The sequence below is a fragment of the Hydra viridissima genome, unplaced genomic scaffold, assembly GCF_058129835.1.
Source record: "Hydra viridissima isolate aposymbiotic clone 2 unplaced genomic scaffold, HvirCarnegie_v1 scaffold_7, whole genome shotgun sequence".
Lineage (NCBI taxonomy): Eukaryota > Metazoa > Cnidaria > Hydrozoa > Anthoathecata > Hydridae > Hydra > Hydra viridissima.
The window spans coordinates 11,940,833-11,955,975 of NW_028324306.1; the positions used below are offsets into that span (position 1 = coordinate 11,940,833).

The following is a 15,143-nucleotide window of genomic DNA, read 5'->3' on the forward strand; positions in this document are numbered from 1 at the left end:
ACTCGGGCCCCTAACGACCTGGCTACGCTACTGATTTTTTCTGTTGATTAACATGAGATTTTTGCACTTTCTAGCGTAAAGCAATCTTTTTTCTTTTTTATTTGTGGATAGGAGCATTTTTTTTTTTCGATTTGGACAAAAGTTTTTTTTGCCGCAGTATTTAAGAACTCTTTTCAACATGATTTAGCCACCATGTTTCAACCACCGAATGCACTGCGAGTTTAAATTAAGCAGGAACAGTGATTTCTCTTTCATAATCTCTGCTTAAGAGCTTAGTATTTTAATTTTCAGATAAAATTTTGACGTGTTTGGTTCTATATTTAAAGCTCTAATGTGAGCTAAGAGCTATTTTCATACATTCTTTTTACATGCTCAAGAAATGTTTTTTTTCTATTTAATCTCTTTTTCTCGTAGAGCTCGCTCTTTATTTGCGGAATGGTCAAATGTTCTCCCAACTAAGGACCTTATGAAAACCTTTAGGCATAGCAACTCAGGGCCTTACATAATTTAAAAAAATTTTTTTCCTCAGCAACAAACATAATTTAAGCATCATTCTTTCGAGGTCTAACTTTTGGTGTTTTATCATCCTAATGTTTACTCCGTCTTATTAATGATAACTTTCTTTCTGGTAGTAATATAAAAAAGATGAATATTGTATACGTTTTTCATAATACTACTTAGAAGTACCCTTCATAAGTTCTTTTTAAATAAGGTTTCTATAGCCCAGCCCAAAACTTCTTTAATTATAACCTGCAATTTGCGGTAACTATGACATCGGCAAAACCCTTTTAGGAAAAAAACGACACGTTCAATTAATTGGAGTATTAAAACTTATTGTTGATCATTAGGGTGAAGTGACCGAAATCCAGCCACATCCTTACAATATGGTTTCTGAAAGTATTTTGAGAATAGACATTTATGACAATGACAAACTGTTAGAAAGAGCAAACTTTCAGCATGGAGGACATAATCTCTGTTGTTTTCACAAAATGCTTAGACAAACTCAGAAAACAAAAGGATATAAATTTGACCAAAGCACAGCCTCTTTGACCGAATTTCAGTCAAGCTTATTCGATATGAATCTAATTCCAGTCATTATAAAAACAAGCCTTTGCCAGCAATACTTTTAGGGAATGGTAGGTAAAGTACTTTTAAAATAAGAGTATTATTAAAATTTGAGTTAATAATCTGTTATAACTCTAAAAATCGCAGCGACATTATGAAGAAAAAGTTTTAAAAGAGTTTGATATTTTAAAATTTCTTATATCATGTTAATAAATATAAAACAAAAGCTGTTTTATTTAAGATAAAATGATATATACATATACAAAAAGTTTGTAGCAGGGTACAGACCAAAATAAATATATATATATATAACCTCAATTGTGTATTGTATCACTATCCTTATAATATACTTAGTTATTCTGAGTAAAAAAATTAAAGTTTTAAATACTTATACAAGCATACAATTCTGTTTTTATAAATAAAATGTTTTTTATATTATTCATTTATATCAAGAATTTTGATTACTCTTAAGTTATGATTTCCATAAAAAAATTATGTGGTTGTATATAAAAATACATGGAAGTGCTTTCAGAATACTAGGTCATATGCTAGTAAAGCAAGATCTGGCAGAGCTAAAGAAAGCATCAATTTTGTTCAGTACCAATAGTAAAACAAGGAGGCAGGTTTGGGGTTATTTTGGTAACAATGAAGTGGGGTTGTTGCATAAAACTGAGGCAGTTATGACCAAAGAGACATACAAAGATATTCTTGAAAATCAAATATTAATGTCAGAGGTTGTTTTCTTACTCCTATGGATTGGGCTGGTCAATCCATAAGAGTAAGAAAATAACCTCTGTATACATACATACCTATGTACACATACATAATACATACATACATACATACATACATACATACATACATACATACATACATACATACATACATACATACATACATACATACATACATACATACATACATACATACATACATCCATCCATCCATCCATCCATCCATCCATCCATGCATACATACATATAAAAATACATGTTGGTTAAGAATAGTTTTAAAACAAATACATAAAATAATAAAATAAAAACACAGAACTTGGTATGGTTTAGCATTTCTAATATGAATCCAATGTGTGCATTAGTTAAATAAGCTATCATCAATCTTGCTAGTTATTGCAGCTTTATTATATGTTGCTTTGAGTGTTTTCCATTTAACAAACATTGGATCCACGTCTAAATGAAACCCTTTTAGTAAGCAGTACTAAAAACATTCCAGTTGTTGCTTTCCCATGGAGCTTTCATCATAATTAAAACATCATACTTATGTGCTGGAATTTCTTCTATCAATAATGGTTCAGTAAAATAGTCATGATCCATTGCTATAGTAGATGTTGGATTGGTAATTAAAAGGTGCTTTATCAACTTCAAACATAGTCAGATCAGTCTCAATGTGTCCCAGTTCGATATCAGATGAAATTATTTTTGTGTTATCTGTTGTTTGATAAACCTGCTTGACTGTTGTTGCATCATCAATTACCTCTAATTTAATATAGGTTTGGATCAGTCACTAACATTTCTACAGATACACATAGCTTGATAAGTAACTTTCAGATGGTATAGCTGATGGATTTTTTTATGCTGGGTGTTGAGTAGTCTACACCATTTATTAAATGGTTTGCTATTGTTAAAAGGGCTAGCCATATTTGTTTACAAGCTTGCCAACATATGTCAAAAGTTTTTCTTTTCCCAATCCAATGCCCATCCTGGATCAATCTGCAAAATCTAGTTACTTTTCTTCAAGCTCAAATAGTATCAATTTTTTTCTTCCTGCTTTTGCACTCATCTCAGTTTTTCTATTTACCCTGCTCTACAAAGTTATTCTGGATACGTTTTTTTAAATTATGAAAATTTTAATTCCAATTTTATTTAAAAGCTTTATTATCCACATATAGCTAATCTCTTAATATAGATGTGCTACATTTGGCCTTCAGCTGGAATAAGGCTAAGGCATTGCAGGATATTAATCATTCAACCAGGTAGCAATTAAGTCAAAAATACAACCATGGAGATGATTTAGCATAATCATAAAATATAAATTTTGTTTTTTATGAACAACATTTGTTATTTAAACTTTATAGCATTATCTTAAGTAATACATCTTTATAATTCATGCCTTTAAAGTGAATGCTAATGCAACAAACTTAATCTGTAATGGTACTTTACAAAATTAAATATTTTGGTGATGTTGCTTCTATTACAAGCATCTGTGAAATAAAGTTATGTTTTTTTAAAAGCTGCATTCATGCTGGTCTCAAAAAAGTTGCATTCATAAGCATAATGCAGACCCTAAAACAGAAATACTAAATTCAAAATATGCCTGGAATTTGGTCACTGATTGGAATTCGGTCACTTTAATCTAGACTATTAACTTTGATCACTGCTTGAAGACTTCAAAGGTTCAAACATTTTAAGCTAGGCTTTAAACAATAATCAAATCTTATATTCTAATCTTTAGATATATTAATAGTTTTAATCACTGTTTGAAGCTTGGACTCAATCAGTCTTATCTTTAGATTAAAGGTAAAACAAAAGTTTAAATTAATGTATTTGCTTTAAGAATTTCATAATATTAGCTGTAAAGAACAATGGAAGAAGAAAATAATGGCTTTGTTTCAGTTTCATCTGAGAGTAGACATTTAGCTACTTTAACTTCACCAGGTTGGTTAGCAACACTTTGTTTAAATTAATAAGTTATTTGCTCTGTAAAGCATCAACTCATCATTTATTGAAAAAGCCAACTAAAAAAACCCAGAATAACATCATCATATTAATTATGTTAATGAGATCTCTAATAATACGCTTGATCTATTGTTAAAAAACAGCAAATTGAGTGTGTCGTGTGGTTTCTAATCTGGTCTTGGGAGATATCAGCAAGTGACATCTTGTTTTAACTTTTACCTTTCATATAAGAGAAATTGATTGTGCTGGTTAAACTCATAAAAAAAGCAAAACTCACCTTTGTTCAACTCCAATCTAAGAAAAATGATTAGGGTGAAAAGAGAACTATAATATAAAAACTGTGCATCTAATTGGTTAGACAAGAATTTAATTGAAAGATACAAAAAAGAATGTAAAGAGTTACATAACTTGCTGGCTCAGCTAGCTACAGCTTCTACCACTACTACTACTACTACTACTACTACTACTACTACTACTACTACTAAAGTCTTTACATGCTTTACACTGTTATACTTTTACATTATGTTAGAGATGTCTTATTTTTATGCAAGAATTTTACTTGTCCTACAATAATTATTTATTTTGTTAAAGATATCTTATTTGTACAACAATATTATACATGTTCAATCTTTCAAAAGAGAATGACGAATTTTCTTTGGATGAGGCTATTGAGTGCATTGGATTTGGATTTTATCAAGTACGACTTATTTCTATTGTTGGTTTGGCATGGGTAAGATGTTTTTTATATAAATGCATTCTTTTTCTATTATATTTACAAAAATGATTCATGTAAATGCATTGCTTTCCTATTATGTTTGTAAGATTTATTCAATGAAATGTTAAAGTTCATAAGTATTTCTTTTTTATGTTCTTTCAATCAAAAAACGAATCTGACAGTAGATTATTTATAGCTATTTAGAACAGCCTCAGTTTCAAGGAATGTCTTTGAATTTCAATAACTTTCAACATACTATTCATGATTTCCCTGTTTAGTAAGTTTTTAACAAGTAATCACTTTTTAACCTAAAATGGAAATAAGCTGTGAAAGCTTTATGTTGATAATAACTCTATACATTAAATGCTTCCTATGGCTCACAAATTAAGTGCTTTTTTAGCACTTGTTACCACCATTCTTTTCTTAGCCTAAATAAAGTCTCATTATCAACAATCACAAGTCTGTTATTACTAAATTCATTAGGTATTAGATATTGGTTTTGTTTATTAGTTTTTGCAAGCATGAAAAATAGTCCTCTTTTTGCATAGAAACAACTTAACCAGCTTTACATAAAGATTTCATTTGCTTTGAGGCACTACTAAACATAATAATATCCCAAAAATAAGTGTAATTTATTTTATTGATATAGAAAGGAACATAAAAAGCGCTTTATGAAAGACGTTTTTTATCTGCAGAATGAACAAACTTAATGTATATATTTATTATTATTAAATTGAGTTTTTTTAGCATAAATTTTTTTTTTTACTAAAAGAATGATTAAACAGATTAAATTATAGAATTATAATTTACTTGTAAACTTTAATTTTTAAGATGGCAGATGCGATGGAAATGATGGTTCTTTCTATTCTAGCTCCAATATTATTGTGTGAATGGAACCTTCAGAAGTATGAGGAAGCACTCATAACAACTGTATGCAAATTAAATTTAAAATTTAAATACCTCAGTATAAAATTTGTTTTAGTAAAAAAAGATTTAATGCTTCAGTTCATTCAACCATTTCAGCATTTCAACTATATTTAGGTTGGCCAATTTAAGCTAGATTTATAGTTTTTTTCATATTCAGGCTGTATGATTTTAAGAAACAAAAACACTTTTTTGAGAAAAGTGGGTTTAAACACTATGTACTAATGAAAGTATGTTTGGCAATTAAAATTTAAACAATCATGAATTAAACCAAGTAATAAAACAAGAAACTTTGAAGGTTTAATGTTTTAATTTTTGCAGAAGTAAGGCATTTCAACTTATAATTAAATATTGTTTAAGTAATCATTGTTTAGTCAAAAAATGGTTAGTTAAACTATTGAAGTGAAATATTTTAATGTTTAAAATATTTAACTCATTACCATTTCACTTAAAATGTTTTAGGTTGTTTTTATTGGTCTTGGTTTTGGATCAATTTTATGGGGATTTGTTGGAGATAGGTATGGAAGGGCTAAGGTATAGAAATATTTTTTTTTTTTTTTATATTTATTAAATGAAAATATTTAGATAAATTTTTAAGCTGTTTATTTGTAACTCTCTGCTTGCCCTACATATTTAAAGTAAAGTTATTTGATTATGTATCTGTACAGATTAAATAAAGGCAAAATTTACTGAAAATACAAAAATTACAAAAATAACTTTTTTTTTAAATACATAAAAAAGCACCCTGCTATTACAATAAAAAAGTACCCTGCTATTACAATAAAAAAGTACCCTGCTATTACAATAAAAAAGTACCCTGCTATTACAATAAAAAATTGAAAATTGATATTTAAAAAAATTACCAAAGGAGTTTTGATAATTGCAAAAAAATTTAACATTCACATTGAATCAATTTATTTTTAGAAAAAATTGAAGTTGTAAAATAGATTTCAGATATTTGTTAAGTTCTATATAACTTTGCGTTTAGAGTTTACTTGTTAGTGTGTCCATTGTCTTCTTATTTGGACTGGGAAGTTCTTTATCGCCTAATTATGCTGGTATTTTAACCATGAGGTTTCTTGTGGGCTTTGGAATTGGAGGAGTACCACAATCGTAAAAATTCTTTTTTTTTTTCTTTTTTTTTTTAACTTCATAACTTATGTTGCTGTCAATTAGTTTTTCAAATACTGATGTAAAATAGTGTTACAAAATCAAACGGTTTATTTCAATAAGAAATCATTTCTTTGCTTTTTCTTTAAAAATATTTTCTTAGTTCTTTTCCCGTACTGGTTGAGAAGTGTTTCATTCTAATACTCTCAAATAAACGTATAAGACTATAAAGGTTATAAAAATAAATGTATTATAAAGGTCATACTTAAAAAGTAAGACTTTGTATGTTTTTTAGTGTTACAATTGCTACTGAATTACTTCCTGAAAAAAGTAGAGGCAAGTCAATTGTATTTTTAGAGGTATACTTTTTATTAAAAAAGCTTATTATTTAGAGGTTTTAAGTTGTTGCATTTGTGCATGAGTTGTACTATAGTTTTATACCTGTTCTATGTGCTGCTTTAAAATGTAACTTTTTTGGTTATGGTTATGTAATGGTTAGCTTAGGAAACACCTTTTTTTATGTGCATAATTTGTATGCTATAGCAGTTGATATATATGTGTAATGTATAATCTGTGGTTTGAAAGACAAATCTGTTGGTTGAAAGACAAAAGTATCCCTCAAAAGGACATCTCTTTGCAAAGTTCATAAATATTAATGTAATAATATGCTAGCAATTTTAAGCTGGTAAAAATACAAGATAAAAACCCACTCTAGATTTCTAATGCAAGTAAAAAAAATTATCAACCAATACAAATTTAAAATGGAGTTGGATAATGGAATCATTATTTAAACTATTTCTTTGCACAAATCATTAAATATATAAGATGTTTTTATAATGAATATATAACTATTGCTTTTTTTTTTATATCTATAAAGCATTATTAGTATTCAAAAGTATTTAAGTAACACATACTACAATTATAGTTTTTTTGGGGACTTGGTGCTGTGTTTGCAGCTGCAATTGCTATTCCCTCAGTTCATTTACTTGGTTGGCGTTGGTACCTTGTGTTGATCACTATTCCAATTTTGTTATTTTTAGTTGGAGGATTATTGGTAAGTTTTTTATGCTTGTGTAATCAGCACAGTTTCTTTGCAAGCAAACTGGGCTATAAGTTTTACAATTAACATAAATGGTGGTTCATATTATCTTATTTTTCTTGTAATCAATACTTGTTAGTAAATATTTTCAGTGTTAAATTTCTAAAGCAGCTTTTCCTACAGATTGTTTTGCAAAAAATAACAATTTTTATTTTAAAGGGTATGCCCTCAACATATGCCCACACTGAGAAATTAAGGTCAGATGTGCTTTATACAAAAGTTCATGGTCTCAGACAGCCAGTTTGTACAGTTTCTGCTGTGTCAATAAGTGCCATTTTGAAAAATGAGAACTTATTGTGGTTCAGGAAAAGTGGTAACAATCCAAGGAAGTGCATGCACTTTTAAAATTTGATCCAGACACACTGTAGTACCCATCTTCAAGTCTGTCTTTCTAAAGACAGACTTGAAAGTGGCATCAAAATCATAACCTGTGCAGGTTACTTAGACTTTTAGATTGATCTAATGACATCAGGAAATTCCTTGGTAATCTTCTTGATGATGAAGCAGTCAATTTGGTTGTTACTGGCTGGATCAATTGTTAAATATTTTTTTGTCCAAGAAAATTGGAGTTGTTTTTTTTAACAGATGAAGGAGATTTTTGGAAAATTCCAGTCTGAGAGCCTTTAATGGTCAGATGGAACAATATCTCCTTGTTCTCTTAAACTGTTTTTGACTTTGTAAATTGAGCTCAGAGATGTTTTGATTTTATTATCAGGATTATATCAGACATTAAAATTATCTTTTATTGATTTTTTAATAACATTTTCATTAAAATGAATTGAAAAAAAAAATTTTCAAAGCAATTGTCATTTATTGTGATGCAATCTGCAATCAATCACAACTTTTTTAAAACTAAGCCAATCACTTTGTTATAGGTGAAAATTGTTATCTTTTTTCTAGTGGTTGCCTGAATCACCAAGATATTTACTAACTTCAAACAGACATTCAGATGCTGTAAAATTGCTTGAAAAAATTGCAAAATGTAATAAAAAATCATTACCTGATGGTCAGTTAATGAAGGTGACGCAAAATGTAAGAGCGGTTTTTTTTTTTTATTCCTAGAGCAAGTTTTAAATAATTGCAATGAGAGACATCTTAAAAGTATTTTTTTAGACAAATCAAGGCAAAGTTTCAAAATTATTTATGGTTAAATGGCGTAGAACTACAACTCTTCTGCTATTTATCTGGTTTGTTTTTTTCTTATATTTGACTATACTTGAGTTTCTAATGGAAAACAACATTTTAATTGTGTGTGAATGCATATGTATTTCTTTTTAAAGTTTCTTCATTTATGTCTAGGCTTACATCAACTTTTGCTTATTATGGGGTGGTTTTGCTCACGACTGAAGTTTTTCAGACAAATATCAATGGGTGTAATCCACATATTATAAGTAATTATTTTTTCAAATAATTTGATTTGTATCAGCGTTTATCCAAATATTCTGACAATATTTATTTCTGAAAAAAATTGAAGCCTTTTTTGTCTTTTTTAGATGCAACAGGTAACTCGAGTAATTGTATAAAGTTAACAAGTAAAGACTACTTAGATTTTATGTGGACAAGTCTTGCAGAATTCCCAGGTGATTTATATGCAATAAAATGCAGTTAAAATTAATTCTACTCAATAAATTTGTAAATTTCATTAGATTTGTTTAGAGAATGACAACATCATTTTGTTATTACTCTTAGGTTTATTTGTAACAATGCTGTTTATTGAGAGGTTGGGTCGCAGAAAAACTCTTATGCTGCTTTTTAGTTTCTCTGTTGCTACTTTTCTGCTTCTTTGTATTTGTTTAACCAGGTATGTTGCTTAAAAATATTTGCATACAAATAATATTTTTAAGTTTTTTGAATATAAGTTCCCTTTATATATATATATATATATATATATATATATATATATATATATATATATATATATATATATATATATATATATATACACACACACACACATACATACATACATACATACATACATACATACATACATACATACATACATACATACATACATACATACATACATACATACATACATACATACATACATACATACATACATACATACATACATATATATACATATATATATTTAGGAGTGCTACTGTTGTTATATTGTTTGCTTTGAGAGGGCTGGTAACAGGGAGTTTCCAAACAGTTTATGTTTACACTCCAGAGGTAGAGATAATTTACAAATTACAAGGCTTGCTTTGTGCTTGTTGAAGTTTTTGACATTTTAAGAGGCAAACATGTCGTTGAAATTATTGAACTATGATTAAAGTTTTTTTTTTTTTCTGCTAGGTACTACCTACTAATGTCCGTGCAGTAGGCTTAGGGCTGTGTAGTACTTTTGCTAGACTGGGAGCTATGGCAACACCATTTGTTGCTCAGGTATGAGCAAATCATGTACGCGAAACTGTTTTAATTTGTAAAATAGCATTTTATAAATGTAACTGTTTGATTGTTTAATTTAGGTTCTCATCCACTATTCTTTTTATGCAGTAATTGGTGTTTACTCATTCCTTCTGTTTTTCTGTACGTTGGCTTCGTATCTTCTACCCATCGAAACAAAAGGAAAATTACTGGCGGTAGGTTTTTTCAGTAAATAAGTTAATTTTTATAACACGCAAGTTTAAAATCGCGTGTGATAAAAGTCGCAATATTTTTCTGGAAGTTATTTAGTATTCTTGTGTTGCTTTCAGAATTCAACCTGAGACGGAATCGCCAAAATGAGGAAGAAGTGTTTTTAAAAATACTATTCCTTTCTTCAAAGTGTGGTTCGGTGTGATTGTGTCTTAGTTTAATATACTTATTTTTCGGTGTGATTGTGTCTTAGTTTAATATACTTATTTTTCGGTGTGATTGTGTCTTAGTTGAATATATACTTATTTTAGTCCTGCGGTTTAACGCAAAAATAGTAGTGGAACTCGCTTTTTCGAAATTGGATTTTTTTTAAGGTATTTTTTCTATATTTATCAAATTTTATATTACTTTATTCATCAGAATTTTTCATTGAAATTAGTTTTTGAAATTATTATCTTTTTTATTTTAAGTCTTTATATTTATATAACGCATTGTATTTATTTAAGGCAATCTTTTTTATTCCAAGTCTTACTATTTATATAATTATATTGTTGTATTTATTTATGACAATCTTTTATTATAAATCTTACTTTTTATATATTTTAGTATTTATTATGGTTCAATATTTTTTGATGTTAAAAAACCATAGTAAGTTTTTTTTTCTTTCTCATAGTTTCGGCAGAGACTAATTTTCGTTCACAAAATATTTCTTCGCATGTCTACTGATAATTTTTACAATTTTTTCGAACGCGATCTTAATACGGCTTGTTTTCGGAAATAAAGATAGACTCGTATCGAAAAATCAGCCTGAACCTCTGTGTAAATTTTTAGGATATTGAAATTTCCAAAAAAAGATATTTACAAAAACCAAAAATTTACTTGGAAACTGTAAAATATTTTAATCGTAATAAGCAGAAGAACTCGTGGTTATCATGCTTAATTCAAAGATGCATTTGAAGATTCACCAATCCCAAACAAATAAATTCAAAAAATTCATTTACATCGCTTTTATAATGCTCTATCATGGCTTACTTTATAAGGGAAAACCCTCAATTCAGCAGATGTTTAAGAAAGTTTATTCAGTCTTGAGTAAAATCTTCTATTCCGCATTTGCACTCAAGCTTGGTTTCCAATAGTTGTAGGAATGTCGTACAACAGTTGCGCACAACAACTTTGTTTTGTAATGGAAACACTTTCTAGTGTAAGTTGCAAACTTAACGTCGCACAGTGGGACGAAATCCCGATTTCGTAGCCAAAAGTCAAATTTTTGAGTTTTAAATTTTCGTCTTTTTACGTTCAGATCTTGTTTACAGATAGTCCTAGAACAAAATTCCGAACAGGGTAGGTATATACCTGCTCTAGGCTGGCCTGGACATCAGTTGACATTTAGCCTCCGTTCGGTACGCACTAAACAAGTAGACACGTCGAAAAATTCTTGCCTGTTTTAAAGTGCTGTTAAACTGAAGAAACTATTTCAATTGGAATTCAGCAAAATGGAATTACTTTCTTGAAGGCATGTAGAATATATGGTTATGCACTGTTACTGCTAATTTTAATTTTTTTAATATTTAAATCGCGCGACAAGTAAATATAAAAAATTTTAAATTTTTTATCTGAAATCAATTTTCTAATGTCGTTTTAAAAATTGAACCGCGGTTATTCACCTTCTTTCAACAAGGAATTGATGGTGTATAGCGTTAAATATAACATATAAAAAAACTGGCTGCCATTGAGTGCCATTTTAATAGTGAGACTAGATTTTATGGAGGAATGCGTGGTGCGACATTATTCTATTAACATAGATTAATGTCTGAAAATGGTCATAGAAATTAGTGAATTAACATTATTTAATGGCACTAATTACATTTTAATACAATAATTTATTATTTTAAATATATGCTTTACAAGTTACTTCTCGTTCCGTTTTATGATAATCTCAAAATTTTATGAAATACTCCTCAAAGAACTCTCAGCCTTTATAACTGTATTATTTTTTACAGAATCTTCCAAATCATCAAATATGGAATTGTCAAGAAAAGATATAGGGGAAAGGTGCCTATGATGGCATAGCGCCTATGATGACATACTGGTCATATTTCCAAAAATATTAGTTTTGGTACGTAAGTGATTAGACCAACATGTGTATATTAGTAATTCATTACTTCTGGTAAAAATTCGTCCCTCTGTCATAAATAATGCTTTTGTAATCAACGAACATAAATTTTCGCATGTTGTGTTGTAGTTTTAATGCCCTCATATATTCAGGATTACGATTTTATTATACATCATACAGAAGTGAAATTTTCATGCATTTCATCTGCAGGCTTTGTACATTTATTAGAATACTTATTTTAATGCTATGTGTAGAATAAGGTAGACACAGCTTGTTTTAATAAATATGGTGACTCTTTCCTATGATGGCATACCGAGGAGTTGCCAACATTGGAAAGTCTGCAAAATAAATTGAAAAAAATGCCTGAAATAAACTTTTATGCTAATAAAAAGGTGATCAGGCTTAGAACAAAGATGAAATACAAGAGTTTGAGAAACCAACACGTTTGGAAATGAAATCTCCCCCATCACAAGCTTCCATATACATTGGATCTTCTGTTTCAACGAAAGGATATAATCTGTAATACAAAAGTTGTGTCCGGTGCCTATAGCAACCCCTAAAATCGAATTTAAAAGGGCACGAAAACGTGGAAAAACTGGACCTCTGAATACCACACCGGATATCCAAGAATTAAAAGATAAGGCAAAAGAAAAAGATAACAAAGAAAAGGAAAAATTTGTTAGAAAAACAAAAAGAAAGACGACTGTTGAAGAAAAATACTACAGTGAGGAGATTAAAGGAAGTAATAATAATATGAATTTCAAATCTGATACAGCATTTTTGTATTGTTATGAACTTTATACGCTGTCTTGCTCTAAAGAACCATGGATTTGTTGTCAAAAATGCAGATCTTGGTGTCATTGTTTATCTGCAAGCATAAAGAGAAGTAAAAAAAAATTTATATGTGAACTATGCTTATAGACCAAATATTTATTATTAACTCTGTTTTTTTGATAAGTTGTGTTTCGATTAATAAAAAACAAAAAAAATTCTTGTTTGTCTATTTTATTTAAAGTGTGCCATCATAGGAGCAGTTAGTTGCCTATGATGGCATACTTGTATTTTTTTTTTTAATGGTATAAACTTATAAAAAAGCAAAGTAGTTAAAATTCTGAGGTTCATTATTATTCTGCATGCTAAAGGGAATACACCCATGTCAAAAATTATTTTTTAAGTTTTCAGGTAATGACTCAAAGAAACGGTAAAGTTAAGTATGCCATCATAGGCACCTTTCCCCTATTCTTTAAGGTGAAAGACAGTTTAAAAAATGAATATAAATTCATCATTGATGTTTTGACAGATGCAATTTTCAAAAAAACGGAACATGTGATACAAGTAGGCGAGGATGAAATGTCATTATCACGGTTATTTGCAAATTTTCGATCAAGATGGAGAGCAGCAGGAAGATGGGGAGATTTTTTCTGAAAAAAAAACGAAGAATGATCTAAGGGCACCGTACAATTTTCAAAATTATCTAATACTGAATGCACAACATCTTAGAAGATTGTGAAGAATTATAATAAAAAAGGAACATGTGGGCGACCTTCGCAATCCTTTGCTTCATCTAGTAATAGATCAAAGAGGCGAAAGACTCAAGAACTACTTTCTACTTTTTCTACAGAAGAATTGGCATATGCTGCTCAAATGATTTTAAGGACTTCTGGTCAAGTACATGCTGCTCAAGTTGTTAAAGATGTCACGTTAACAACCCCTCTCGAGCATCAGGAAATTGCCCCAAAGACCGGCAAAATCTCTACATCAAGAAGCTTTACAATTGTTAAAACAACCTGAAGTCATCAGACAAGAGACAAGGAACGATTCCGATTTAGATACAAGTAGTTTAACATCAGATTCCGAATCGTTAGCTTCTCTGTTTAACCTTTTAATGTGAATAAATAACGTAAATGTTACAGTCTAGCTTACTATTTTTGTTTAACCAATTGATGTAAAACACTGCACATTTTCATTAAAATCAGGGAGGTATAATACATATATAATATACACATACATGATATATACAGAGGTATAATATACATCTTTTATTAATTTTTAAGTAACTATTTGTGCATATCTAAAATTTAAAAAAATAAAAAATTATTTCTTTGTTAAATATATATTGTCGTTTAAAAGAAAGTTTATTAAAGTATATTACATATACTCTAGTTATTAACTGGATTGTGGCCACATGATTAAACATTGTCCAATTGCCACGAAAGGCTTCCTTCTCATGAATTAAAATAATCTTTAAAAGTATTTCTTATTGCAATTGCATCAAAAACAGATCTATTACTTTTTGATTTGGAGAAATTAAGCAAGCATGCTTGGTCTTGTAATTCTTCTCTCCAATCTCCTTGAATAACAAAACCTAAATTACTTTTCACTATAAACAAAACCAGAAGGAATGTAATGTGCTCCATCTGTTAAACGCAAATAGTTGTGAAGCAGACAGTAGCCTTTATTATATTTTCCACTTTCAATGGCTTTGCTTTAATTGGAGATCTGTAAATTCTCTATCTAGCAGCCAAAATTCCAAAACTATCTTGAATTGTTCTCCATGCTCCGTGATTGGCGATAATTAAAAATTCTTTACTGAACAGTAAGGTTTTTACCTGGGAATGGTTTCATTAAACATGGTTTAAGTACAAATATATCATCTCCAACAAGGACTAGTGGAACTTTAGGATCGATTTCAGACATTTCTGGTAAATGAAAATTTCCCTTACTAAATGCTCTACCAATTGTACTTGCATTTAAAATGGCAGCATCATTACCCCTTCCATAAGCCCCAATGCTGGCCATTGTAAAACAGTATTTAGCATCACAAATGACAAATAAAAT

General features: G+C 29.2%; 1 protein-coding gene across 6 annotated transcripts; it reads left to right on the top strand.

Moving 5' to 3' along the window:
• Positions 1-495: 495 nt before the first annotated feature.
• LOC145183972 (synaptic vesicle 2-related protein-like) lies at positions 496-13,294 on the top strand. Of its 6 annotated transcripts, none has more exons than XM_090094015.1 (20): positions 496-1,136; positions 4,350-4,488; positions 5,305-5,403; positions 5,860-5,931; positions 6,386-6,510; positions 6,803-6,866; positions 7,433-7,561; positions 8,507-8,638; positions 8,720-8,793; positions 8,906-8,997; positions 9,100-9,186; positions 9,296-9,407; positions 9,706-9,787; positions 9,911-10,000; positions 10,084-10,197; positions 10,312-10,566; positions 10,866-11,393; positions 11,493-11,705; positions 12,193-12,308; positions 12,698-13,294. In XM_090094015.1, exons 2-16 carry the CDS (start codon positions 4,378-4,380, stop codon positions 10,321-10,323), a joined length of 1,395 nt encoding a protein of 464 aa, XP_089950141.1. In that variant the 5' UTR covers positions 496-1,136; positions 4,350-4,377; the 3' UTR covers positions 10,324-10,566; positions 10,866-11,393; positions 11,493-11,705; positions 12,193-12,308; positions 12,698-13,294. The 6 variants fall into 6 exon arrangements, with proteins under 6 accessions (XP_089950141.1, XP_089950143.1, XP_089950144.1 ...); XM_090094014.1 differs by lacking the exon at positions 496-1,136 and adding an exon at positions 1,836-3,737 and having other exon boundaries at positions 4,397-4,488; XM_090094017.1 differs by lacking the exons at positions 11,493-11,705; positions 12,193-12,308; positions 12,698-13,294 and adding exons at positions 3,653-3,737; positions 5,123-5,184 and having other exon boundaries at positions 498-1,140; positions 4,397-4,488; positions 5,345-5,403; positions 10,312-10,381; positions 10,866-11,045.
• The last annotated feature ends 1,849 nt before the right edge of the window (positions 13,295-15,143 follow it).